We start from the raw sequence: 27,864 nt of genomic DNA, 5'->3' as shown, positions 1-27,864 counted from the left end.
AACAGTCACGTAGAGAGCACTAGTGATGACAACCAGATCAAGTGCTATACAGGTAGCAAAAAAAGAACTGAGAGAAGACTTATAAGAAGATGCTGGGTCAGTTTTCTTGTGATTATCTATGAAAGACCATGGACAAGAATTGTTTTGGATAAATCTGTGGATAAGTTGTGGTTTAGAGGGAACAAGTACATTTCTGAAATCACAGATATACTGAAATATATTGAAATGAGCAAAATCATTATACCCTCGCCTCAGGCTAGTATCACAGAAATTAAGCAGGCAGCCTTCTTTTCTTTGGGAGTTTTACTAAAGACTGTTTATCGACTTACTCAAGGTTAATGGGCATATGGACAGAGAGAGGGCAGCTGTTACCCTTTGAGAATCTGTCTACTCAATAATTTTGCTTTGCTTCAGATTTATACTTGAAGCCCAATGTTGAACTGAAAATCTGAGACTGCTCTTTCTACTTTCATCTTAAATTTGGTGCTTGAGAATTTTATCAACTTGAAAATAGTGTTTAATAACAACATGAATTTCATATTTCTAAGAAAGGGCTTTATACTGTCATCAGCATCTGAAATCCTGACTGAAGTAGTTGAGAGCAGATTAATGTTATGTGATCCTTTTGAAAAGGTCATTGGTGCTAGTTTCTGTCTGCCATATAAATGAGCTCCTAGTTTGCTAAGTGTCTCAATTATTGCTCTCTCTTGGCCTCTCAGTTTTCAAATTAGTCCTTTAGGCGTTCTGGTAAACATGGAGGGAATGTGCAATTTTGTTATGGGCCAGAACTCTGTACTTAAAACAAGGATTCTTACAAGGTGCTAACTCAGTGGAATTGATAAGACAATAGTTATCTAGTTTAGGATGGTGATTAATAGTTCTCTAGTTCAGTACATGTACTTAGTACTTAATATAGTTTTACAAGATTGACACCTATTCTATAAGATTCGCACCTATGATAATGTAATTATAATAGAGTATATAAGCTGGGACAAACTCAGCCAGACAGATTCATTCCATCTCATATCACCATGGGGCAGGCCTGTCGCCTTCATTTCTCCACTGAGACCAAGGCCCATCAGAGCCAGAGAGAACCTCAGAAAGGCTTGGAGACAGACTTGGAAAGGGCTTGGAGACAGAACCAGAGAAGATAGAAGACTGGAGGCTGGAGTACAAGCTCTCGGACTGAGATAGACTTCAAGACAGAGACCGTGATAGTGGTCCTCTTGCCTCCCCGACAATCAACACACATTCTGGAGGACCTCAAGAAAGCTATCCCAGGACCCAGTCAAGGAAAGCAGATTGTGAAGGAGATAATTTTTATCTCTGGTTATTCTCCTGGTGATTACTCTAGTGAAATGAAGGCTGGTCCAGAGAACTCCAGAAAAACAACCAGAACACTACACAATTTGACTTATTGTTTTGAGTATAGCCTTAAAATAAATATAAATTTACAAATGTAATATGATTTTTTATTTTTTAGGTGGCTGCTGCCAGATAAAGGTTATCTCTCATTCCCTCAGCTGTGATGATAAGGATTTTCTCTTGAATTTAGTTTTGAATCTTAAGGCAGAGTTGTTACAGACCCCTGATTTCTGGCTGTAGGCAAAACTTAGGGACCTGCCCTAAGCAAACAATGTACTTCCATTTGTCCCTATTAGTCTTTAATATAAGGATATGACAAGTCAAATTTGCCTTCTAGCTTCCACCAACCTATTTGCAAAAAACAACTTTTCAATCTTTTAAGTGAAAAGGTGGAACAGGAAAAAAAAAAAAGACCCATTGTTATATGAATGGAGAAAGACAACAACCCATTGGCTGCATTTCAGTTTCTAAATGATTGATATAGAAGGCATTAAAAAGGGCTCTTGGAAGACACCTGTCTTCACAATTGGTTGATAATCAGCAATTAAGAAGCAGCTAGTAACTTATTTGGCATTTTTCCCTTATTAGAGCCATAAACATAAAAAACAACTGCATTTTATTTTAATTTTATACTTTGGAATCTAGTGGATTCTTTTATTGATTCATTTGTTTAGGTGTGGCATGGGAGTGGATCAAAGTTGAATGGACCTTTGGTTTCATTGGAATAAGAAAATCTTGCTCAGGGAACTTTATCTATCAATGCAGAATTGCATGTGCTCTGCAATCCAGGAGTCAGAAGTATTTCTTGGAAGCATCATAAATTTAAGTGATTTGTGCAGGGTCACATAGGAAGCATATTAGACTTGAACCCCAAGATGTATTGACAGCAAAGCTAGGTCTTGATCATCTATACCATGCTGCCCTAACACAGATTCTAAAGTTCTCCCATGGTGATTTACTCAACTTTTGAGAACTGTACAGAAAATGAATATTGAACTGGAATTTTTATCTTTGGCATATTTGCAAATAGTTACAATGTGATACCACATGATAGAAAGAACCCATCTGTGTCAGATTTCTCTTCAAAGTCATCTAGTGTCTTACTAGCTGTATGACCCTGGACAAATTACTTAACTCCAATTGTCTCACAAAAAGAAAAAAAAAAGATTAAAAAACAAAAACAAAAAACAAAATCATCTAGTGACAGTAAGGACACGTTTACTATCAGTCATTTTGGACTTTAGCTTTTGTCATTGTCTTAGGTTATTTTCTACCTCTTTCATACACTCTGCAGCCCCGCCTTGAGCCAAATATACTTCCTATGTGTTCCCTTTGCAGCTAGGTGAACTAAGTCTGCAGTTAGGCAGGGTCATCATCCTAAGTTCAAAATGTAGCCTCGGACACTTCTTAGCTGTGTGAACCTGAGAAAAGTTACTTAATCCTGTTTTCTCATCTGCAAAATGAGCTGGAGAAAGAAATAACTTTAGTTTCTTTCCCAAGAAAATCCCAAATGAGGTCATGACAAGTTGGACATTAACAACAATAACAACAGAGTGCTCTCTTTGGCCAAGCTAAAAAGTCACCCTATGTGGCTGTTCATGTAGCTCAATTCATTGGAAGGGAATTGCCTAGTTCTTTTATAAACTTGACTCTAGTATGTTTTTTGTTGCTTCACTTTCTTTTATTTGTGAATTTGAAGTTATTATCCAGTTCTCATCTTTGTACACAGATTTCAGAGGTTAGGTTCATAGTTCATACTATAGAATACTGCTGAAGGGAAAAACAAACCTTTTCAGGTTTCAGTTTAACTACAAAAGGCAGGAGGTAACTGAGGTAGGGGTATGGTAAAGAAGCCAATGAAATCTAAAATGAGTGCTGGTTTGACTAACATTTAGATGGCACCTACTATGCACCAGGCACTTTATCAACATGATCATTATCATCTCCATATTACAGTAGTTAATGAAAAAAAATTTAAGTAACTAGTCCAAGGTCACACAACAATAAGCATCTGAAGCCTGATTTGAACTCAGGTATTCCTGATTTCAGGTCTAGGACTCAATTTACTATGGCACCTAGCTGCCTATCGTCCAGTGAACTGAACAATTCAATTCAGAGTAGGAATTGAGCAAAATACACAAATGTGGTCTAATCAAGGCATAGTACCCTGGATTTTTCATGTCCTTATTATTCCTGGAAGGTATTACTTTTTGGATTAGACTGCATTAGGTTTTTTGGCTGCCACATGATACTGTCAACTCATATTAAGCCTCCAATCCACTAAAACTCCCATATCTTTTTCAGACAGAATGATATCTAACCACCTGTTTCCCATCTTGTACTTGTGAAGAATTTTTTTTGAACCGCCCAAAAGACTGATTTAATCCTTATTGCATTTCATCCTAGATTTATCCCAGTCATCAGAATTTTTTAAAATTTTGACTTCATCCAGCATGTTAACTATCCCTGACAACTGTGTTGTGTGTAAAATGGATAAGAATGCTATTTATTCCTTTCCCCAAAGTATTCAGAATATTTAATAGTACAGAGTCAAGCATAAATCCCTAAGACAATCCAATAGAGATCTTTTAGGTTGATGACAAATTTAATGACCACTCATTAAATCTTAAATTGATCTGTCTTAGGGCTGAGGTCCCATATGTCAGATTGTGTGTGTGTGTGTGTGTGTGTGTGTGTGTGTGTGTTCACTTTTTACCAGTGTTCTAGGAAATTCTTTCAGACAAATATATGCCTTAAAGTTTTTCTTTCAATCTTATGAAAAAAGTCACTTAACAAGTGTTTCTCAAAATGGCTCATGTCATCCTCTCCATAAATACTATGGTTATCTTAACAAATCAAGGGACTTTTGATAGAAAAAAGAGAAAATAATGATAAAAAAGATACTTTTAAAGCTCTTTCTTTTCCTCCTTAATTTGGATCAAACTATCAAAAGGTTTATTTGTTAATCATTCTTCTCAACTTAAAACATGATTTTTAGTCATCTGTTATCTGGAAAAAGTGGATGTCATGATGGGAATCTTTCTCAAGAGTCTGGGATGTTTTTTGGAGGAGGGAGGGGGAGGCAGTTGGGGTTAAGTGACTTGCCCAGGATCACACAGCTAGTAAGTGTGAAGTTTCTGAGGCCAAATTTGAACTCAGTCCTCCTGACTTCAGGACTAGTTCTCTGTTGCTGTGCTATCTAGCTGAACTGATTCTGGAATCTTTTAAAAAGTATTTTAAAGTATTTTGCCTACCCTGAATTGAATTAATTGTTCAATACCCTGGAATGTAGACAGCTAGGTGACAGCAGATAAGAGTCCTGGACCCAAAGGGGCAGTAAGTAAGTAGCTGTTAAAAGGATTATATGATTTAATGAACTCTCTTTTTCAAAGGCATAAGGTTGTTTTTTCAAAAAGTATTCTGATACTTAGTATCACTCTCCTCGTTATCCTATTTTCAAGGTACTGGTTTTGTTGGAAGAGCTGTTGTGAATTTGCTACTGCTACAGCTTCTAGCTCAAGAGATGCAATGTATCAGATAAGATTGTTCTTTAAGAAAACCAGAAGAGATGGTTTGTTCAGTGGATTGAGAGTGGAGCAATGTTTTTGAATCTTGATTCTGTTGTATCCTGTGTCTTACCTCCTTAGTAGTCTATGAAAGTGAGTTGTACAATGTCTTGATCCTTCCCTCGCCCTCCCCTTTTCTTCTTCTTTTCCTCTGCTTCCTTTCCATTTGAGTTGTAGATTGAAGCAAGGTGATGGTGATGGGGAAGGTAGGTAGGTTTTTATAGATTTAGGGCTAGTCCAATCCCTTTAGTTTACAGATAAAGAAATTGAGGCTTAGAAGGATTACGAGACATGCCCAAAGTCATACAGGCAGAACCATAATTTGAGGCCAGATTCTGAGGCTCTAAATCCAGCATTCTTCTTATCATAAAAAGCTTTCTTTTCTTTTCTCTCACTCCAAGCAAAAAAGGATAACTTTCAGGAGAAGCACATAGATAATGGTCTATTCTTGCCCAGGCAGGCTGAAGAGTTCCTGGGTGATTTATTTGTTTGTTTTGACTTCTTTTCTTTTTTATGAGCAAGTTAGACATTGAGATGATTCAGACCAGTTCCACTTGTGCAGTGATGAAGAGAACCATCTATACCCGGAGAGAACCATGGGAACAGAGGTGAAACACTGCATAGCATTCTCACTCCTTTTGTTATTATTTGCTTGCATTTTGTTTCTTTTTTCTGTTTTTCTTTTTCTTCCTTCTTGATCTGATTTTTCTTGCCAACAGGATGTCTGTGCAAATATGTATACACATATTGGATCTGGCATGTATTTCAACATATTTGGCATATATAAGACTGCTTCCAAGTGGGGGAAGGGATGGAGGGAAGAAGGGGAAAATTTGCGGCAGGGGGTTATGCAGGGGTAAATGTTGGAAAAATTACCCTTGCATATGCTTTGTGAATAAAAAGCTTTAATTTAAAAAAAAAGAGCAAGTTAGAGACTACACATTATTCCTGTTTTTTTTTTTTTAAATAAAAATTAAAAGTTACCAAAATATTGTATACTTTTGAGTTTGGGGAAGAACATTCATCAACAGCTGCTTTTTAAGAAAAGATTCTCAGCAGAGAATAGCCTTGCAGCTGAAAGGCGGGTTCGTCATGGAGGATTATGAAATTTGGATCCTTCTAGTCTCACAATTGATGAGTTACATGGATGGTGTGGGTCCAAGATGAATAGGGAGTATTTGTACAGCAAACCCTCAAAGTATCTTTAACTTCTGGGGGGAATTTTAAAATGTCTTATGGACTGCAAGAGTGCTTTTATAATCCTATAATGTTCAAAGAGGGGAATTGTTCATAAGTGGAGAAGTGAATAGAGCATTGTCTTAAGAGTAAAGGAGTTCAATTTTTGCCTGAGGCACTTTCTAGCTATGTGAACTTGGGCAAGTCATTTAACCTGTTTGCCCCAGTTTCCTCATCTGTAAACTGAACTGGAGAAGGAAATGGCAAACCACGGTAGTATCTTTGATGAGAATACCCAAAATAGGGTTGGATATGACTGAAACAAATGAATAAAAAACACAAAAAATTGTTTATAAGATCTTCTGAGTCTTTTGTGTCATTTATTTCCTGTGGTATGTGAAATAAAAGCTATTCTATACCAAGTTACCATATTGTACTTTGAGTGCCTGTGCAGATAGTGAAGACATTGTTAATCACTTTTAAAGAAACCCAGATATGTCATTTAATTAGGTTGGTGAGAGTGGCATATTTTATATTTGCTTCCTATATCAGTTCATCACCTCATTACTGCATAAAAATATTTACATTTAGAAAAGTATAGCACAAAATGAGTATCAAAATTTAATTTGAAATTCTTGAATTAAAGACTTTTTAAAAACTTATTTTTGTGGAAGTTGGTGGTTGGTTGTTGTCCTTTGTTCTAGAAGAGAACTAAAATGATCACTATATTATAGTTGAGTTACAGTGTGTCCAACTGGCTGATCAGACTAAAATGAGCTTGGAATACTCTGCCACAGGTCAGACACAAATTGTCCATATGAACATTTGGGGTGGATTCTCTAACTTTGAGTATCTTGTGTTTCTTTTAGGCTAATTCAATTCTGCCTTGCTCATAGAGCAAAGCACCTTTTCTGATGAAGGCACACCATGCTGGGCAGTCTTGTGCCAATGTTGCCACATCACATCATTGATTCTAAAGTTCATAAGAGATACCTTGAAAATGTCCTTGAAATTGCTTTTTCTGACCATCTTGTGAGCACTTGCCCAATGTGAGTTATCCATAAAATATTTTTGGGGGGCAAGTATATATTTGGCATTTGAATAATGTGGCCAGCCCAATGGAGTTGTGCACTCTGCAGTAGAGTTGGAATGCTTAGTAGTTTAGTCCAAGAAAGGACCTCAAAATCTGATATCTTATCCTGCCAGGTGATCTTTAGAATCTTCCTAAGACAATTCAAATGAAAGTGATTTCCTGGTATGGCGCTGGTATACTGTCCAGATTTCACAGACATATAAAAGGTCTGTAGCTCTTCAGTTTGGAAGTCAGTCTAATTTCTTTCCTCTCCCACATTTTCCTTCAGAGCCTCCCAAACATTGAGCAAACTCTGGCAACATGTATATCAATCTCATTTTCAATGTGGACATCTCTGGAAAGTATACTGCCAAGGTAAGAGAATTTACCCACAGTATTCTCTGTAACTGATGGTTCCACATATGGATGGTACATTGCTGGCTGATGGAGGACTATGTTTTCTTGGCTTTAATTGTTAGGCCAAAATTAGCACTTAATGTTTATTGGTAGATTAATTTTTATTTGAGAAGATAACAAATAAATCTCCAGAAATAGTCATACTCTACCATTAGAGGCAGAAATACTACATGTTATCAAATAGTTACTAAGCATCCAGGGCATAACAGGATTGTAGAGAACATATATCATCCAGTGCCAGTTCTTCACCATATTCTGAAAACTGGGAGGCTAGGATTTGATTCAAAGCCCATTATAAATCAAAGCAGCAGAGAACTGATCCACACTTTTGTCACATTTCAGCTTCAGATGCTGCATTGAACACATAAATATCTGCAAACAAAAAAAAATAATACCTCCTCCACTTTAATTTTTCAACTTTTCAAGTTGAAGAATTTGCCATTATTGTGGTAGCTGACTTTGATTCCATGTTTTTCCTCATCGAAGGGTTTTGACAACATGGCTGAAAACATTGTATGAGAGCAAGCACACAACCTTTTTTCACTCCATTGGTGATTGGTAAAGAGTACTGTCTATTATCCAGAACTCAAGCAAGCATGACATCATGAAACTGATGTATCATACTGATGAAGTTGTCTGGGTAACCAAATTTCGACATAATTACTAATAAGCTTTAGTGATGGAAGAGAATATTATGGTGAGTTAAGAGTTACTAGCTACTGTTAGATTTTGTTGTTTTTGATTTGCTTCAGATATGTCTAACTCTTTATGACCCCATTTGGGGTCTTCGTGGCAAAGATAATATTGTTTGCCATTTCCTTGTCCAGCTCAATTTACAGATAAGGAAACTAGGAAAAACAGGGTTAAAGTGACTTGTCCAGGATCACATAGCTAATAAGCATCTGAGCTGGGATTTGAATCAGGTCCTCCTGACTTCAGGGTCTACTTACTGTGCCACCTATCTGCCCTTATCCTCCTATTATCATTTTATTGGTACAAAGCTATCATCAATACTATTCAATTCAAATAGCAAATTGCAAGCTACCTCCTTCCTGAAATGGGATACTGATGTACACTCCTGTGGCTTATTTCTCATCACCATTAACTAGAAGTATCAAATTCACTAGAAGAGCTATCAGAAATATAGCTGGTTTGGGCAGTCATGACAAAGAAAACCTTTAGAAGTCAAACTTTAAGACTTATGTACTGCTAATGCTTTTCTATGCAAGAGTCCAAATAATGTCTAAATTCCACAGACTTCTATTTCTGAGGACATTGTATTATTCTAGTGTTTTGAATACTAACAATCATGATTAGGGAGAATTATTAAATGAAATGCGCAGTCTGGCCAACTGTATTTTCACTATTACCTTCCAAATAAATTTCCAAATTGTTTCTACTGTTTCTGTTTCATTTTTTTCCACTTTATGTTGAGTGATTAGATTGCAGGCTTCTTGAAGGTAAAAACTTTATCTTTAATTTCTGTTATACCTCTTCTATAGGATCTGGCATTTTAATAAATGTTTATTGATAGATTAATTTTCATTTGAGAAGATAACAAATAAATCTCCAGAAATATAGTCATGCTCTACCATTAAAGGCAGAAATACTACATGTTATCAAATAGTTACTAAGCACCCAGGGCATAACAGGATTGTAGAGAACATATATCATTCAGTGCCAGTTCCTCACCATATTCTGAAAACTGGGAGGCTAGGATTTGATTTAAAGCCCATTATAAATCAAAGCTTACATCAGGGTAACAAAGTTTACTGTTTCAAGTAAAATCTTGTAAATGCTTAACTCAGAAAAGATAAGCCTAACTTCCTCTAATAAAAAAAAGACTTCTTATCATTTTATTGCTTAAAAGTTTAAAAATATGTATTACCTCTTTCATAAGTAGAGAAAAATATAAAACTGCATTTTGTATGGCTGTTTAAATGAATGGATACCATGTGACACTTTTAAAAAAGCATGCCAGGAAAAGAATTTGATTCTGTTTCTAACAATAATACTAAATATTTAGGATAAAATCACAAATGATGAAGATTTTGGCAAGCAGATCACCAGAAATATATGGAAATTTTGTTTGCCAAATGTTTTTGCTGCTTTTTAATGCCTTTTGAATTCTATTACAATATTATTCCCTTGTGAACAGTAATTAAGATGATACTATATTACTTCTTGAGGGAAGAGCATTTTCTTTAAATATAGAGCTTTGAATGAAAAGATATCAATTCTGTAATGCTAACTACAAAAAATTGTTCTCTCATGCATCAATACTTAAACAGTATTCTCCTTGTCTAAACCATTTGATGGATAACTCCTAAAGAAAAAAGACATTTGGAAGGAAGTTTGCAATCTCCCATTAATCAATAAATTCTATCTGTACTAATATGAGCAAGTGGAGCCTCTCGGAGCCTCTCTGAGCCTCTCTGAGCCAGGTGGATGGAATCAAAGTTTAGGATGTACTATTCAGGTGAAGAGGTTCCTGAAAGCTTAGATATTTGTTGGAGGGAAGTCTTAAGTCGTTTTGGAAATGCAATATAGTTTATTCTATGTGCTATATACGTAACAGGTTTGCTATCTGATGTGGGGCAGCTAAATGGTACAGTGAATAGAGTGCTGGGGTTAGAGTCAGGAAGACTCACTTCTTAGTTGAAATCTAGCTTCAGACACATATTAATTTTGTGATAAATCAATCAATCATATTGGCCTTAATTTCCTCATCTGCAAGCTAAAGAAGAAAACAGTAAACCACTCTAGCATCTTTGCCATGAAAACCTCAAATGAGATCACAGTCTGACATGACTGAAAAATGACTGAATAAATAATATTTGTTGTACAGCACTTGAAACAGAAGTGTCACAAACAGTACTATCACTTAATGTGAATCAAGATGATAACTGATAACAGAAAAGAAAGGATTACCCAATACTATTTTATTTTTATCTTTTTTTTTGCCAAGAATGACCTTTGGACTATAAAGGACAAAAATAGCTAAAAACAATTTAAGAAGATAATAAAAGAAGACATAATCTAACTTACTATGATCAATTCAAGTCATTTGGCCTTAATAACCTGAATCCTTGAGTTCTCAAAGACATGGTAAAATGATTGTGATTGCTAAGCTGCTATTAGTAATATCTGAAAGATTTTGAAGTGCCACAAGACTAAAAGAATGAATGTTGTCCTGACTTTCAAAAAAAAGGAAAAGACTAGAATGCACCATAGGATAGCAAACTTGATTTCAATTTTTGGCAGAATTCTAGAATATCTTATTAAAGATATGCTTGTGGATCTCAAAAATGAAGCCATGATCATGAAAAGTACAGCCTAGCATTAGCAAGAAAAACAAGCCAGACCAGCTTATTTCCTTTTCTGATAGGGTTATTAAAGTGTAAGATCAGCAGAATTCTAGAGTTTACCTAGATTGTAACAGAACATTTGGTGAAGTTTCTCATGCTATTTTTGGTGGAAAGAAAAGGAAAAACATGTTGTAGATGGATTTGGAACTGGTTGAATGGATAGACACAAGAGGTTTTATATAATTTGGGGAAATATATTTAGAATATTGTCACAAGGATCTCTGTTTAACCCTGTGTTATTTAATACAAATCAATTATCTGCATAAAAGCATAAGTTGTTTCCTTATCAAATATTCAGGTGACACAAAATTTCAAAGAATAATTAACACTGGGTAATAGCATCTAAAAAGATCTCAATAAGATAGACCACTGGGATGAAACTTAATGGAGATCATGGTAATGTTTTGCTTTTAGGCTTAGTTATTACAAAATCATTAGACAGCAAATTTAGGTATTTGCTAATACCTAAAGGTATTTTTTAAAGGTCTGTGAATTTTAGTGCACTGCAAAATCAACAGGCATCAACAAAAGATAGACAAAAAGTCAAATGCAATCAAATGCAATCTTGTGCTAAGTAAAGGAGGCAGAACTTCCAGGTCACATATGGAAGTCATTTGTCCAGTTCTGAGAGCCATAGTTTAGAAAGGATATTTCTGAGATGGAAAGTGTCCAGAGGAGACCAGGATGCTGGAGGAATTTGAGTCCACAGTATGGGAAGAGCAGTTAAAAGAAATGTAGAGGTTTAATGTGAAGAAAAGACTCAGGAGGACACAATAGCTATTTTCAAGTGTTTAGAGGTGTATCATGTTAGCATCCTCTCAAATACCATCTGGTTCCAGTCTATTTTAAAAAACCCTTATTACAAAGTCCTGCTTTTTCCATATTTTACAATCCAGCCAAATTTATCTACATATTATTGTAACTTACACACCATATTCTATTTCCTGCTTTTATGATTTTGCATCATCTTTTCCCCCTGGCCTGGAAGATACTTCCTTCCTTCCTTATGTTTGCTTCTTAGAATTCTTCAGAGTTCAATTTGAGGAAGCCTTCCCTGGTCCTCCAAGCTTTTATTGCCTTCTCCTCCTCTTTCCATACTATAACTATTGATGGAATGAATGCACTCCTGCAGTAAAAAGTCTTATCTGAATTGATTTTGCTTAGATTTTCAATTTCTAATTCTTTGGTACCACAAAATGAGCTGCTATAAATATTTACATACATGTAGCTCCTTTTCCTTATTTTTTGGTCTCTTTTTGGCATATATAGACCTACTAGTATATTGTAGGTGAAAGTATATGCATGGTTTACAGCTGATTCACCTTTAAATGTTAGTCAACAGGATCCATCCTGTTTGTGATCTTGAGACTCAGCACCCACTGGACACTGCTTTAACTGGCTTCTGTACCTTTGAGCTCATCACCTCTTTGAGTGGTACACTGTAAAGTAGGGACAACTCCATCAGGAAGGAGCTTTAGAAGACAAGACTATTACCTTGTACCCCAAAAGATTTTGGGCCTCATTTGTATGAGGGGAAATGATGGGGTAAATGGACTCCAGCAAAAGATCACATCCCTAGGAACAACCCAGGATCTGAGTAGGCCCCAGTGAGGAGCAAGCTGACTCTAAGCAATTGTTTTTTAGAGACAGAATTAACCTGTACCAACACTCACTATTATCTTATACAATCTGGAGATTAAATTATAGGTATCAACTCCTCAGGCTATCAAAAGAGGATAATGATGACCACCAAATTAGAATGAACATTAGTTAATTGACTTGGAGATGGCCTGAAGCTGCAAATTCACTCCAGATGGCTCACCATTCTTTCTGCTTTTTTTTCATAGGATCTTAGATGAAGAGTTGGAAGAAACCTAAGAGTTTTTCGGCCCAACTTCATTTTACAAATGACAAAATTGAGTCTCAGGAAAGTAAACTATCCAAGCCTAAATAGACATATTTTTTTATTTATGTATTTGTCCTTCACTCTGGAAAAGGACCATAACTTCAAGGAGGTGATAACATGACATGCAAGTGAATTGGATTTAAATAAGGGAGGGCTGTGCAAGATCACCGGTACTTTCCTCCAGAGCTACCTGGGTCCAGTGGCCAGATATAGATCATTGTGACTGAATATGGCTCTGGATGCAGTGGGAGACCTTGGCATTTTTATGCTTAGGTCTTTAACAGGTCTCAGTTTGACTAAGGCCACACCCATTTGGTTATTAAGGCTAGCTAGCAATTGTGGCAAAGAATGGCTTCTTTCACCTAGTCAAAAAAAAAAAAAATCTGGTTTAGGAAGCTCTTCAGGATTTCTGGTCAAAATAGAAATAACTGCTATTTACATTAACTCTGATTCAATCAGGACCCAAATAATGACCAATTGGGGCTTGGCTTGGGACCTATTGTTGGCCAATCAATGTGGTCTGAACTCCATAAATCAAGTCCCTTCTAGGACATTACTATTATTTTTGTCCTTTATTCCTCTAGTTCCTAGTTCAGTGTGTGGCATAAAAGTAGGCACCTAAGAAATAAATGCTTGTTGATTAATTGCCCAAGGCTATACAACTGCATAATGCTGCATTTTTTCCACTCAAAGGACCATTCTCCAAGTTCAGACTTTCTATACCTCTTGACTGGACAAAGCATCTTACCTATTCTCCCTGTCTAAAATCTCTCCCAATTTCTATTTGTTCCCCAAATAGCTATTAAAGCATATGTCTGACTACATTTATCCTCCAACTCCATAAGCTCTTGTGGCTCTCTATTACCTATAGGATCAAATATAAACTTTCCTGTTTGTCATTTCAAGTGTTTCAACACCTAGCCCCTTCCTACTTTTCTAATCTTTTATACATTACTTTATTTAGTATACTCTATGATATAGCTATATTGGTCTGTTTGCTGTTCCTCACAATGATACGCCACTTAGTTGTGAACTGTCCAACCATTCTGGAGAATATGGAACTATGACCAAAGAAATTCAAACTGTGCAAACACTTTGAGACAGCTGTGTGACTTATATCCCAAAGAGATCACACAAAAAGGAAAAGAAACCACATGTACAAAAATGTAGCAGTCTTTTTATAATGGCAAGTAACTGGAAACTGGGTGAATGCTCATCAGCTGGATAATGGTTGAATAAGTTATGGTATATGAATGTTATGGAATATTATTGTTCTATAAGAAACGATCAACAGAATGATTTCAGAAAGGCCTGGAGAGACTTACAAGAACTTCTGCTAAGTGAAATGAATAGACCCAAGAAAATGTTGCACATGGGAACAACAAAATTATGTGATGATCAATTCTGCTATACATGGCCTTTTCAACAATAAGGTGATTCAGGCCAATTCCAATAGACTTGTGATGGACAGAGCCATTTGCATCCAGAAAGAGGACTACAGAGACTGAATGTGAATTACAACACAGTACCTTTACCGTTTTTTGTTGTTTGCTTGCTTTTTGTTCTCTCTCTTTCTCTCCCTCTCTCCCTCCCTTCCTGCCTTCCCCCACCTCTCTCTTTGCTTTTGGATCTGATTTTTCTTGTGCAGCATGATAATCGTGGAAACATATATAGAAAAATTACACATGTTTAACATACATTTAATCACTTCGTATCTCGGGGAGAAGGAAGAGGGAAGGGGAGAAAAATTTTGGACACAAGGTTTTGCAAGGGTGAATGTTGAAAACTATTTTTGCATATATTTTGAAAATAAAAAGTTATTAAAAATAATAAAAAACCAATGATATTCCACCTCTTCTCTCCATGTCTTTGCAATGAGCCTTTACTCTTGTAATGCTACTGTTTCCCAATTCTGCCTTTTGGAATCCTTAAAAGTTTAGTACAAGTACTGCCTTTTGCAGGAAGCCTTTCCTTGTCTTCCCAGTTACTAATGCCTTCCCTTTTACAATGATCTTCCATTTATTATGTTCTGTATATATCTTTTTATATACATGTTACCTTTCCCATTCAAATATAAGGCACCTGAGGGCTGATTTTCTTTGTATCTCCAAAGCTTATTAGCTCTATGTCTAGAGTTGTAGGTGAGATAAACACTTAATAAATATTTGTGGATTAAATGAAGTAAAACTAGGTATAGTTATAGTGTAATACAGCTTTAATTTTGTCAATAATTACTGGTGAAATCCAGCATCTTAGGAAGGGTATTTTTCCTACTTATTATATAAGATCATAGGACCACAGAATTTGAGTTGGAATGGATCTAAACCCTTTATTTTATAGATCAAGGTCCTGGGTCTCAAATAAATGGCAGGGTTGACTCCAGGTCCTCTGACATCATAATTAGCAATTTTCCCTCTATACCAGACAGTTCCTTCATCGTTTTTTATGATATTTGGAGAACTCAATTCTCCTGACAGTTGGAAATTATTCCATTTTATGCAATAACATTTAGTGCAATAACTTTACATTATCTTTGTTTTCTAGGACAGACATTATAAGAACAGATTCCAGATTAAGTAGATCATTTTATCTACCATCATATTGTAGTAAGCATAAGAATATAATACAAATCATCTGATTCTTGATACACATCTCCTTTTACTTTGGGTTCTTCTGGTTTTCTTACCTCTCAAGTCCTGCTGTGTACGAGCACCACCCATACTCTGCCTTGGCATTCGGAGAGAAGTTCTCAAGGGAGTATGTCTTTGTTCATCCAGGTAAGCAAGGTCCTCCAAATGGGCAGAGCTGGTAGCTGACAAGGTAAAATAATTCAATCAATGTAGAAGGCTGGAAAATAATATTAGTTTGTAGCATGCAATTTATAAATATTAAAGTCATATACAAATGTGAGCTAATATTAAGTCAACTGTCTGCATTGGAGAAGCTTTTGTCAACTTGAATATGTAAAGGAAAATCACCTAATTATTTTTTAACATTCTTTTCTTTAAAAATGTTAAAATGATTAAAAATAAGAATAGATTTTTCTATTGTATGTGTACCTGGGAAAAATAGTGAGGTTGCCAGATGCATAACAAATAGTTTCTAGGACTTATGGGGAATGACCTATGGATACTAACTCCAAAATAATATCTGATAACTTGTGAAACAGAGAAATTAATGCCTATTTTCTCTAACTACATGGCTGGATTTGGGGCATAAGAAGTCAAGGGAAGCTATTTAGGTAGAGTTTGTAAATTGCCCCAAATGTGGAGAACCAGTGGGTCTGCTCTATAAAACTGTCAAGTTTGTTAAGAATTATAAAGAAGACTTGGGCAGCGGGGGAGAGAAGAAAAAATGGCTGAAAACAAGTAGATATTTTTTGCTCAGTCTCAATATTTAATTGCTTCTTAAGTAGCAGCCACAGGCTTCATTTACAAATGATACATTTTGCAAAATGCCTAGCAAAGTGTCTGTCATAGAGTAAGTGCTATATAAATGTTAGCTATCATCATTATTCAGAATACATAAATACAGAATACATAAAACTAACAACCTAGAGAAGTAAATAGTTCAAATACTACTATCCTCTATTTTATACATAAGGAAGTTAAGAAGTTAAGTGACTAGCAGATACAAAGAATCTAGTTTTGAACTTAGTTCCAACACTCCTGAAGAAATAGCTATACAGACAATAACTAAATTTCTCCTTATAAGTTTTATAACTTAGATATATAGAAATGAATTCCTAATGGGTACCTGTTATGGATTTAACTGATCACTTAAAGAAGATGTCAAAAAATTTCTTCAAAAATAACTTGTGAATTCATTGAGATATTACAGTTTATAGCTCAGAAAAATTGATTTATAAATAGAAAAGCAAATTGAAATAGGAATATGTCAAAATAAAAAAGAAGAAATTAAAAATCTGAATTAAATCAAAGAAGATCTTTATGCTATTTATTCCATACAGTACTTTATTTTTTTATTTTAATCTAAGTAATCATATTTCAATTGGAGGTTCTGTGATTTCATGGACAGGTAGGAGAACTACACAGTGTTTACTGTTCGTTTCTTTTCAAATCCAAAGCCCTTACTTCATAAAATATGCAGATAAATACACAGATTACATGTTTAACACAGAGGAGCAAAAAGACAAAAATTCTAAAAACTTCTTTGCTTATTCCTTAGCTGAAAATAAAAGTTTGTTCTAGGATAAAAGAATAGATTTTATGTTTTCAGTGAAGGCAACAGAAGACTCTTTATGCTTCCAAAGGAAACAGAAAATGAATTTCTTTAACTGATGATAAATTAAAAGGGAGCCACATCCTACCAAATGAGAGACTTTCAGTGACAAGAATATTGGTTAGTCTTATCAGTGACTGAGAATTACCGTTTCTAGCTTGCTACCAGAAACTAACTTATTTTCTTTTTGCTTTCTATTCCTTATTATAATGAATGAGACAAACATAAAAAATGAATATTCCTTATACAGAGAATAGAAAAAGAAGTCTGCACATGAACCCATGAATCTCTATATGTGACTTGTCCCTTTAAATAAATTCAAAATTTAATACAGATTACCATACTACACTGTTGATTTATGGTCCTTTAAAATTTTTTTTCGCTCTCTTCTGTTTATTTTTAAAATGATTCACTGTTCTTTTCTTTTTGTCTTCTTTTGTTTAGTACTGATATAACTACCTCCTCATTTCTCCCTCTACTTCCAAAAGAAAAAAGAAAAAGAAAAGCCCTTTCTTGTGACAAAAAATATTTTAAAACCTCACATATTGGTTATGTTTGAAAATGTAGAGCTGATTCGGTAATTCATCATCATTCTAACAAGAAGTAGGAAGCATGAAATGACCATTAGTCTTCTACTGTCATAAATGGGCACTGTATTGATGAAATTTCTAAAATCCTTCATGTCAGTTTTCTTTGACTATGTTTATTACAGCCACTGTACAAATCATTCACATTGTTTTGCTTATTTCACTCTACACCAGTTCATTAAAGTTTTCCCAGATTTCCCTCAATCTGTCCCTTCTGTCATCTCCTTACAACATACTATTTCATTTCATTTGTATACCATTATTTGTTCAGCCATTCCCCCAGTTAATTCGTGCCCACTTTGTTTCCAATTTTTTTTTTTGCCATAACAAATGTGCCTCTATAAATATTTTTATCCTTATATTCCTTTTCTTCTTTCTTTTTATGCATGTATGGTGTCTTTATGAGTGTGGTTCCAAATTACTTTCTAGAATGCCTACTTCACAGGCATACCAACAATATATTAGTATCCCTATATTTCCCTTTTCTTTCCTCTCAATACCAACAAAAGAAAATAAGATTATACCAGGTCTCAAGTTTGCTTTTAATTCTGTGACTCTTGAAGATCCCAGGATTCTCAAGGGGGATATTCTGTTCTTAATGATCAATTAAAAAAAACTTATTAATGGCCTGACATTAGCTTGAATGTTTTCCAGCAGAGTGTTTCAAAGATATGTGGTTAGCTTTTTGATAGTTAATCTTTTTATTAATGACTTGCATAAAGGCATGGATGGCAAGCTTATCAAATTTACAGATGATAAAAAGCTGGAAGAAAAAGCTAAAGTATTGGATGATAGAATTTGGATTAAAAAAGATTGTGAGAGGTTAGAACAATGGACTGAATTTTATGAAATTTGTTAGGGATAAATGTAAAAATACTTAAGCTCAAAAATCAACTTCTCAACAAGATAGGTGTGTGAGTGGATAGACAGTTTAGGTTCAGAATATTGTGTTTTAACTTAAAAGTAACTGGGAACCACCAATGCTTCTTATAGTGTAGTGACATGATTATATCTGTGTCTCAAAGATAACAGCTATTAAGGGAAGGATTAAAAAAAGAGACCAGAAGCACACTAGATAGGGCCTTGTGTGGATGATTACTTATCACTTGTTAATACTGTCTGAATTTATTTTTATATGTCTAGAGAGTCTTTGGACCCTAAATGCTGCTCTGACCTCAGTATCTCTTTAGGAATACCAGAGATGTCTACAAGGAGTTTTGGGTTTTCCCAAGTCCTGGATCTAACCTCCACTCACCTCACTTAGGGTACTCACTTCCAGGTCTTGTTTTGAGTCTACCTCAGCTTGAATGTGGAGTTTTCTTGTCTTCTGGCTTTGTCCAAATTTTATTTATGGATATCCATCTCAATCTACCTTGCTTTCAAACTGTCTTTATCTAAAACCTATATAATGTAAATCTTTCAGAGCCTTTCCAGCTCATTCTCTTCTGCCAAATTACCAAATAAATGAATTTAAATTTTTAAAAAATTATTTCATATTTTGGAGTTTGTTCTACATGAACAATATTTGCAAGTATTAGACATTAAATAAATTATTGTTGAATTTTATTGAATTAACACACAAGAAATGGCCCTTACCAATGTGGGAGTTATTTCTGAATCAGCTGGGTAGTATCAGAATACTGACTTATTAGAGCAAAAATCAAAATTAAAATAGCAAACCAAAGAATTAAAATGACAATATATTACACATAATTAAAGCAACTCCACCCAATCTATTTAAACAAGTTGCTGATTGCAGAAAATAAGAAATGGATATGATATTAATAAAAACTATTCCCTGAAAAGTAAGCTTAATGGATATAAATCAATCTTGGTACTGAGACCAGCAAAGTCTAGAAAGTCTTAAGTCAACAAACATTGTTGCCAAGTAGCCAAGAGCAATATAGATTTAGAGTATAAAACTGAAGAAGATGCTACTCAGGATAGTAGAAGAGTATAAGCAGTATGCTTTATAATATATTGAGAAGTAGTTGAAAAGAGAAACAAATTTTCAGAAAGCTTGGCACAATACCTAAATGAACAAAACCAATTTATTGACTCTTAGGTCACTCTTCTTTTTTTCCCAGGGAGTTCAATACATTCTTTCTCTTTTAACAAGCTCCTACTTTATGTTAAGGAAATTAACATCTAAAGAGATATTGTAAACTTCCTAATTTCCCAATTCCTCAGCTTTCTTAAATTATATTATTTAGTTCTTCTTCCATCTTATACACACAGGCATAGTCACATATTAGATCTTACCTTTACCTATAAATGTTCTACTTCCTGATTACGAACTCTTAAATTTCCTTATTTGATTATAATCCTTTATCATTTTTACTTCTTCCTATGATTCTCTTCTTCCCATAACTAATCTTTGCTCTCAGCAAGACTCTCAAGCCTCTTCTCCTCTCAATATTTTTGCAGGTCATTATCATGGCTCTGATTCCATGTTTATTTCTCTCTCTCCTTCTCCCTACTTCAATCTCAACCTAATAGCCACTTCAATTCTACACTCTCTTCTGTTCTTGAACCACTTGCTGCTTGTCCTATTGCCTGTAGATCTATTATATATAGATTATTTCCACCACCTGATTACTACATTTTTGCTCATCCATTTAAATGCAGCTGGAAGAAATCTTACAACTATGCTACCTAAATAATTATAAATTTAAGTTATCCAGACTTAATTGGGACCTCACTGTATGCAGTCTTTTTATTCCTCCTTGCTTCCCAATTTCATTATTCACTGAAGCTAATTGAAACTTAACCTGCTCTTCCCTTCTCAAACTTTCCCCTATTTCCCTGAGGTGAGAAGTTTTACTAAAAAGTTAAGTCCCGTCAATGTGAGTTCTCTCTTTTTCCTTTATCTTCACCTCAAAATTTCTTAATAAAATCTTTCTCTCTCTTTTTTCCTCCCTATCTCTGATAAGGATATGGTCTTTCTCCTTCCCAAAGTGAAGCTCACAACATATAATCTTGATTCCCTTCTGTCTCTCCAACAGATTGCATCCTTCCTCATCCCTTCCTCACCAGATCTTCAACACACACACACACACACACACACTCACACTCTCTCTCTCTCTCTCTCTCTCTCTCTCTCTCTCTCTCTCTCGCCTGTGTTTCTCATCCTATGAAAAAAAAAATTCATTAGCATAACTAGCATCTCCTCAAGGTATTGTGTTCTCTTCTTCCTAACCAAACTGCATGAAAAAACTGTTTTGCCTCTATAACTCTCACATTTCAGCCCTTCTGCCCATCATAAGATCACCACTTTAATTCAAGCTCTTATATCTTTCCTAGACTACTGAATAGTTTCCCAATTGGTTTCACTATCACTTCTCTCCAATCTATCCTTCATGTAGATGCCAAAGAAATAATACAAAGAGCTTAAACTATGTCATTCCCCTTTTCAAAAAAATCTAACTCTGCTTGTCATTTAAAGTACTTTATCTGCTTCTAAGCTTTCCCTCTAAGTTTATTACACGTTAATTTTTCTATCATAAATACAATAGTCCATCCAAACTGGTCTTCTTGTTGTCCTTCAAATAGGATGTTTCTTTTTTTCTTTTTTTAACTTTTACAGAGGCTTTCCTCACATCTAAATCATATTCCTTTCTCACTTCTGTTTCTTAGGCATCCCAGACTGCTTTAAAATGCAGTTAAAGTGAAACTTCCTACATAAGACCATCCCTAATCTTCTCCAAACCCCACTCCATCCAATTGCATTGCATTGCTCTGAAATTATCTTGTATTTTGAAAATAGTTTGTATTAACTTATATGTATATATGAAATTTTTCTCCCCATAAGAGGATGTCAACTTTTGGGAGATAGATTAATTTTTGTCTTTGTATTCCTAGTACTTTGTATTCCTAATACTTTGTATTCTCTGTATTTCTAATACTATGTATTCCGAACACTTAATAAATGCTTATTCAATGACTGATTACAGCAGTGAGAACATAGACAGTATGACAAATAAATGAGTTGGTAAAACTCAAAGGAGAGACGCTTCCGAAAGACAGTGACAGAGAAGGAGTCTGGAAGTGGCAGCTTCTTAAGAAGCAAGGAGTATGACAACTCTTTTTCTTGGTGCATAATGTCAAAGAATATGAGAAAAGGAGAAGCATGACTAAGGAAGTGATAACACTGAGAGGCAGATTTTCATAAATGCAAAAGGAGAGAGAATATAAAAAGAAAAGGTGGAGCAATTTGTTTTTAAACAACTGAATAGGAGTCAAAGAGAGCACAATGGAAAGTAAAGGCAGAGGAAGAAAGGGAATGGAGTTTGTTAGTATTAAGTTGGCTGAGAGTAAGTGAATGGGAAATGTAGCTTAGAAAAGAATTCTTTGCCCTGGGAGACTTCTATAATTACTGAAACAAGAGAACTCAAAACAAAATCCCAAACCTTGCAATAGTTCATGCAACTGAATTATCATGGGCTGTTTGACAAGTCTTTGTGAGGGCACCAAAGAATCTTTTTTTCTTCTTAAATGGAGGATATGTATGTTTATAACCATATGATTGCAAGTAATAATAGCAGCTAGCATTTATAAAATGTTTCACATAACTATTTTATTTAATCTTTTCAGCAACAATATTTTTTTTTAAAAAGAGAAAGTATATCTCTATTTGACAAAAGCAACACAAAGATAGTTACTAAAAGGTGAACTTTTTCATTAGCAAATTCCAAGTTTCTTGTAGATATAAGTTATGTTATCTCTAATATATACTAGGTTTATGATCCTAAGTGGGTGGCTATCTTTCCCTCACAACAGAAGAATTCAAAAGAAAGGAGAAAAGAAGACACAGTATCAGAATTGGAATTTCACCACAAATCCTGTCACTCAAAATCTAGCACACTTTTCAAGGAGTCTTTCATTACAGGGGAGAATTAATGAGATGGAAACTGTGATCAGAGTGAAAAATTAAAAAGCAACTAATAAATGTTAGAGCTTTTAGTGAGACTCAGCAAAACAGGTCTTAAACTCAAAAAAAGAGCTTAAAATTTTTTTTAAAATAAGTGAACAAAGCTTAAATTATCAAATGTGATGCATTTTTGACATTTTTCATGACTTTGGTTTAGCTAACATAAAAGATGACAAACTTCTTTTCTTGACAGATTTTTCTTAAGTTATAATTTGGTTATAATGTCAAATCATCATACTGCTTTACTTAATTAGTAAAAATTATTCAAGACAAGATGACCTTTTATTAAGCATTTCTTAATAAGCAGAAGAGCACATTTAGATCTAGCACTGGACATACATTCCAAGTATTGTAGAAATCTAATGATATTTTTTAAAAATCCCTGTGTTTAGTTAACAAGACTATTGATTAAAATAGTATATGATAACACACATATACAGATATTCTTCAGACATATGGGAGGCTTAACTATTTGGAATGTGATGCTGCAATTTATGGTTCATGTCTTCCAGTACTGAAGTTAATGCTTTTTTGTTCTTCACTAATGGTTTGACCACTTTTAATTAGCTAGAAATGCCATTTATTTCTCCCTATTAAAGGGGAAAGTATTCCCTTATAACTCCAAAGCTGTATTGAGGAGAATTAAAAGCTTCCTCTTACTAAAGATACTTTGGTTCATTAAGATCAAAACTTAGCATTTCCCCTTATCATAAAGTCTCTAGCCATAGCTACAATAATAAGATTTGCCAGTGTAGTTGTCTCTAAAATTGGTAGTAGTATCTGAGGTGTGAGTATGCCCAGAGATCAGGGAGAAGTTTGAAAGGAAAAAGAAAGGAAAAAAAAGAAATAGGAGCACATAAAATCCTAGAAGCTTTCACTAAATGACTGAATTCAAAGGAATAAATTGTTGTGCCCAGGTTACAGAAAGGAGAGAACCACATCAGTGTTTAGTGGCCCTGGGCCCAAGCAGTCCATCACTCTAGATTACTCCATATAATTGAATTTGCCCATGTGAATTAGACATATGATGCTACAATACTATATATATTCCATACATGGAAGGTAGTGCATGGAGTAGAATAAAAATACTTCATAAGATCCAACCATTCTGGAGAACAATTTGGAACTATGTTCAAAAAGTTATCAAAATGTGCAAACCCTTTGACCTAGCAGCGTTTCTACTGGGCTTATATCCCAAAGAGATCTTAAAGGAGGGAAAGGGAACCACAAATGAAAAAATGTTTGTGGCAGCCCTCTTTGTAGTGGCAAGAAACTGGAAATTGAATGGAAGCCCATCAATTGGAAAATGGCTAAATAAATTGTGATTTATGAATGCTATGGGATATTATTGTTCTATAAGAAATGATCAGCAGAATGATTTTAGAAAGGCCTGGAGAGACTTACATGAACAATGCTAAGTGAAATAAGCAGAACCAGGAGATCATTGTACATGACATCAACAAGATTACATGACGATCAATTCTGACGGATGGAGCTCTCTTCAACAATGAGATGATTTAGACCAGTTCCAATGGTCTTGTGATGAAGAGAGCCATCTACATCCAGAGAGAAGACTATGGGAACTGAGTGGGGTTCACAACATAACATTTTCACTATTTTTGTTATTTACTTGCAATACTTTCTTTCTCATTTTTTTTTCTGGTTGATTTGACTTTTCCTGTGCAGCAAGATAATTGCATAAATATATATGCATATATAATGGATTTAGCATATATTTCTACCAAGTTTAACAAATATTGGACTACTTGCCATTTAGGGAAGGGAGTCGGGGAATGGGGGGAAATTGGAACACAAGATTTTGCAAGGATTCATGTCAAAGAATTATCGATGCATATTTTGAAAAATAAAATCTTTAATAAAAATACGTCATAAAAATAGAAAACCCAACTTGGATTGATATTTACTGAGAAATTTTAAAACACTCTATGCTTAACTAGTACTCCACATTTTCTTAATGCATATTTCTGACCTGTGTTTTGGGGAAGAAGGGAATGATAAGAGTGAAGAATGGAATGCAGTGTGGAGAGACTTATGTGAAGCAGATAAACATACTATTGCAATAATCTGGGTATGAGAAAATGAGGATCTGCAAAATGGGGTGAGGAGAATATCAGTATTGAAACAAAAAATAGATGTGACAAACATATAATTTAATACGACTGAATAATATTACTTATTTTTGAATGTGTCACTTTATAAAAATAATTTAAACTCTTAACAATACCAAAATTGGCTACTTTATCACATCCATACTCTAGTTTAGTTTTAGTCTTTCCCTATCTACTAGCTGCTTCTATATTGCCTACAATTATGCCTATGAAACCCCATCCTCCAAAAAACTTCTCCCTTGATTCATCTTTCCCTGCTATAGTCCCACATCTCCTGAATTCTATGGCTAAACTTCTTAAGAAAGCCTTCCACTTCCTCTCCTCTTACTCTCCTAACTCTGCAATCAAAGCTTCTATTTTTTTTATTTAACTAAAATTTCTCTTAATTGCCAAATTCAACTAAAACTTCTTTTGCCAAATTTACAATCTCTTAATTGCCAAATTCAATTGCCTTTTCTCAATTTTAACCCTTATTCAATTCTCTACAGTCTTTGACACTGTCAATCACTCCTATTTCCTTTATATTGTCTTCTCTTTTGGGGGGGACCCTATCTTTTCCTGGTTCTCTCACCTGACTGTTTCTTCTCAGGGTTCTTTTCTGGATTTTTATCCAATATATACCTGTTTACCTATAATATCTATCCAACAGTTCTCTGAGCTGAGTCTTCTTTTTCACTATTTCAATCTCATCAGACACCATGGTCTTTTCTATGGTCAATTTCTATTGGTCAGTCTACTATGTTTAAAGATCATTTCTATGCTAATTTTCAAATCTACTTATTCAGCCCTAACTATTTTGTTGATCTCTGGTCTTTCACTTACATTATGTATTAGAGATGTTGAACTGAATGTCCTATAAAAAAAGTATAAACTCAACATGTCCAAAACTGTTTCATTATCTTTCCCAACTTTTCCATTACTGTCAAGGTCACCATTATTGTCCCAAATTTTTAGGCTGTCAGCTTAGGCTTCATTCTCAATTTCTTACTATTTCTTATTTTCAAGCTTTTGCCAAGGCTTGCTGATTTCACCTTCATGATGTTGCCATTACCCTGATGGGGAACCTTATAACCTCATCCCTACACTACTGCAATAGTTTGCTGGTTATTCTGCTGTTATATGTCTCTCTCTAATCCAGTTCATCCTCCACTTCATTGTTAAAGCACTCTTGTTAAAGTCCAGGTCTGATCATTTTCACCACCCTATTCAACAAACTCCACTGGCTCTCCATTACCTCCAGAATCAAATATAAAATCCTCAATTTTACAATTCATTATCTTTACCCCATACTCACACCTCTTCCGTGCTTGACTATTTCTGTGAAAGACATCATCAATTGTCTAAATTCCTAGGTTTATAACCTTAGTGTTATCCTCAACTCTTCACTCTCATGAGGGAGGTGATAAATATACAAATGAGCTTTCAAAATTATACTTTTTCTATCTCTAAATTTATCATTTCCAAACCTTTTCAGGCATCTCAAACTTAACATATCTAACATATAATACATTATAGTTCCCCCCCAAAACCTTGCTTCCCTTCCCCCCCCAATTTTCCTCTTACTATTGAGAGAACCACCACTTTCTCATTCACATAGACTCGCAATTTTGGTGTCATCTGTGACTTTTTGTTCCCACTCACTCAATAGATTCAATCTGTTGTTAATCTGTTTCTTACCTTCATAACAACCTTTACATACATTTCCAGTTTGCTTATGTGTCAAACATTGCACTAAATACCGGAAATATAGAGGTAAAAATTGTCCCAGAGTTCAAAGAACTCAAAATCTATTGGGAAAATATAAAATGTAAACAACTATGTACAAATGGGATATGTATAGGACCAGTGGAGATAATCTCAAAGGGAAGGTGTTAGCTTAAGGGAAAAGCTTTTTGTAGAAAATGAGATTTTAGCTAAAACTTTAAGGAAGCCAAAGAAGTGAAATACTGAAATTAAGGAGAGACAGAATTCCAGGTGTGGGAATAGCCAATGGAAAGTACAAAAGTTAGAAGTTGGAATGTCTTGTGTGACAAAGAGCAAGAGACCAGTGTCACTATATTATAGAATATGTGGAGAGGAGTGAGAGTAAGAAGACTAGAAAGGTAGGAAAGGGAAAGATTATAATGGGTTTAAAAGCCAAGCAGAGGTTGTTAGAAGTAGATATTAGATTACTTCTAGATATTAGAAGTAATACAAAGTCATTTTAGTTTGTCACATAGTGGAGTGACATGGTCACATCTGCATTTTTCGAAGATCACCTTGATAGTTGGGTGAAAGATAGTAGAGTAAGCAAAGATCTTCCAGGATGAAGCAATTCCTGGGGCATGATGGAGATGTGTAGAGGAATACAACTTGGCAGGAAATGAAGATTAGAGAAATAAAAGGATTGCCTAGCTGTAGTAAGGGTCCAGTTGAGACTATGTAATAAAAATTCTACTTGTGATCCCTTTTTGTTTGAAAAATCTTTATATGACCCCAAGTGTAAAGTTATATAAGATAATGATACTGAATAATAAGTCAATTTTACAACCTTCACAATCAGTTACAATATCCCACAACTTAAGAAGTTTTTGTTCTAATGAACAGAGTCTTCACAGTTTTTTCATTTTCTAGAGAAGTTTCAGTTAGCAGCAAGTGAATAAGAGAAGAGTTGGCAAGAGAAAGCTGGTGATAGGATAGGGAGGCAGGAAGGTAGCAGAGCATTAGGTCTAGAATCTAGAAAATCTGAGTTCAAATTCTATCTTAATAATCTAGTCTTGTATGAGTTCTCTGTGTCAAGATCCTCATTTGTAAAATGAGGAAAAATAATAGCACCTATCACACAGAGTTGCTGTAAGGATCAAATGAATTAATATTTGTACAGTTTCTAGAACATAGTGAGTGCTAAATAAATACCACTTCTGTCCTTCTCTTATTATCCAAAAATGGAGGACAGAGTACAGTTAAATTGGTTCCTGAAGAGTAAAGATGGGGAAGGAAGACAAGTATAATTAGTGCTGTGGTGACTGTCTGAGAAAATACTTAGGAGTGAAGGGATTGGAAGTCACTGTGAAAATCAAGAATAGGGTCAGGGCTGTAAGGCAGAAAATAATATAAAAAATTTACA

At 34.8% G+C, this 27,864-nt stretch overlaps 1 protein-coding gene across 1 annotated transcript in view; it reads right to left on the bottom strand.

Moving 5' to 3' along the window:
• Nucleotides 1–27,864, bottom strand: part of TANC2 (tetratricopeptide repeat, ankyrin repeat and coiled-coil containing 2) — a 522,665-nt gene that overhangs the window by 114,681 nt on the left and 380,120 nt on the right. Inside the window, exon 9 of the mRNA XM_051994951.1 lies at nt 15,557–15,682. Coding sequence (XP_051850911.1) covers nt 15,557–15,682 — 126 coding nt within the window. The remainder of the gene's footprint in view (nt 1–15,556; nt 15,683–27,864) is intronic.

Source organism: Antechinus flavipes, chromosome 4 (assembly GCF_016432865.1).
Source record: "Antechinus flavipes isolate AdamAnt ecotype Samford, QLD, Australia chromosome 4, AdamAnt_v2, whole genome shotgun sequence".
NCBI lineage: Eukaryota > Metazoa > Chordata > Mammalia > Dasyuromorphia > Dasyuridae > Antechinus > Antechinus flavipes.
This window is presented reverse-complemented; position numbering and strand designations above follow the sequence as displayed.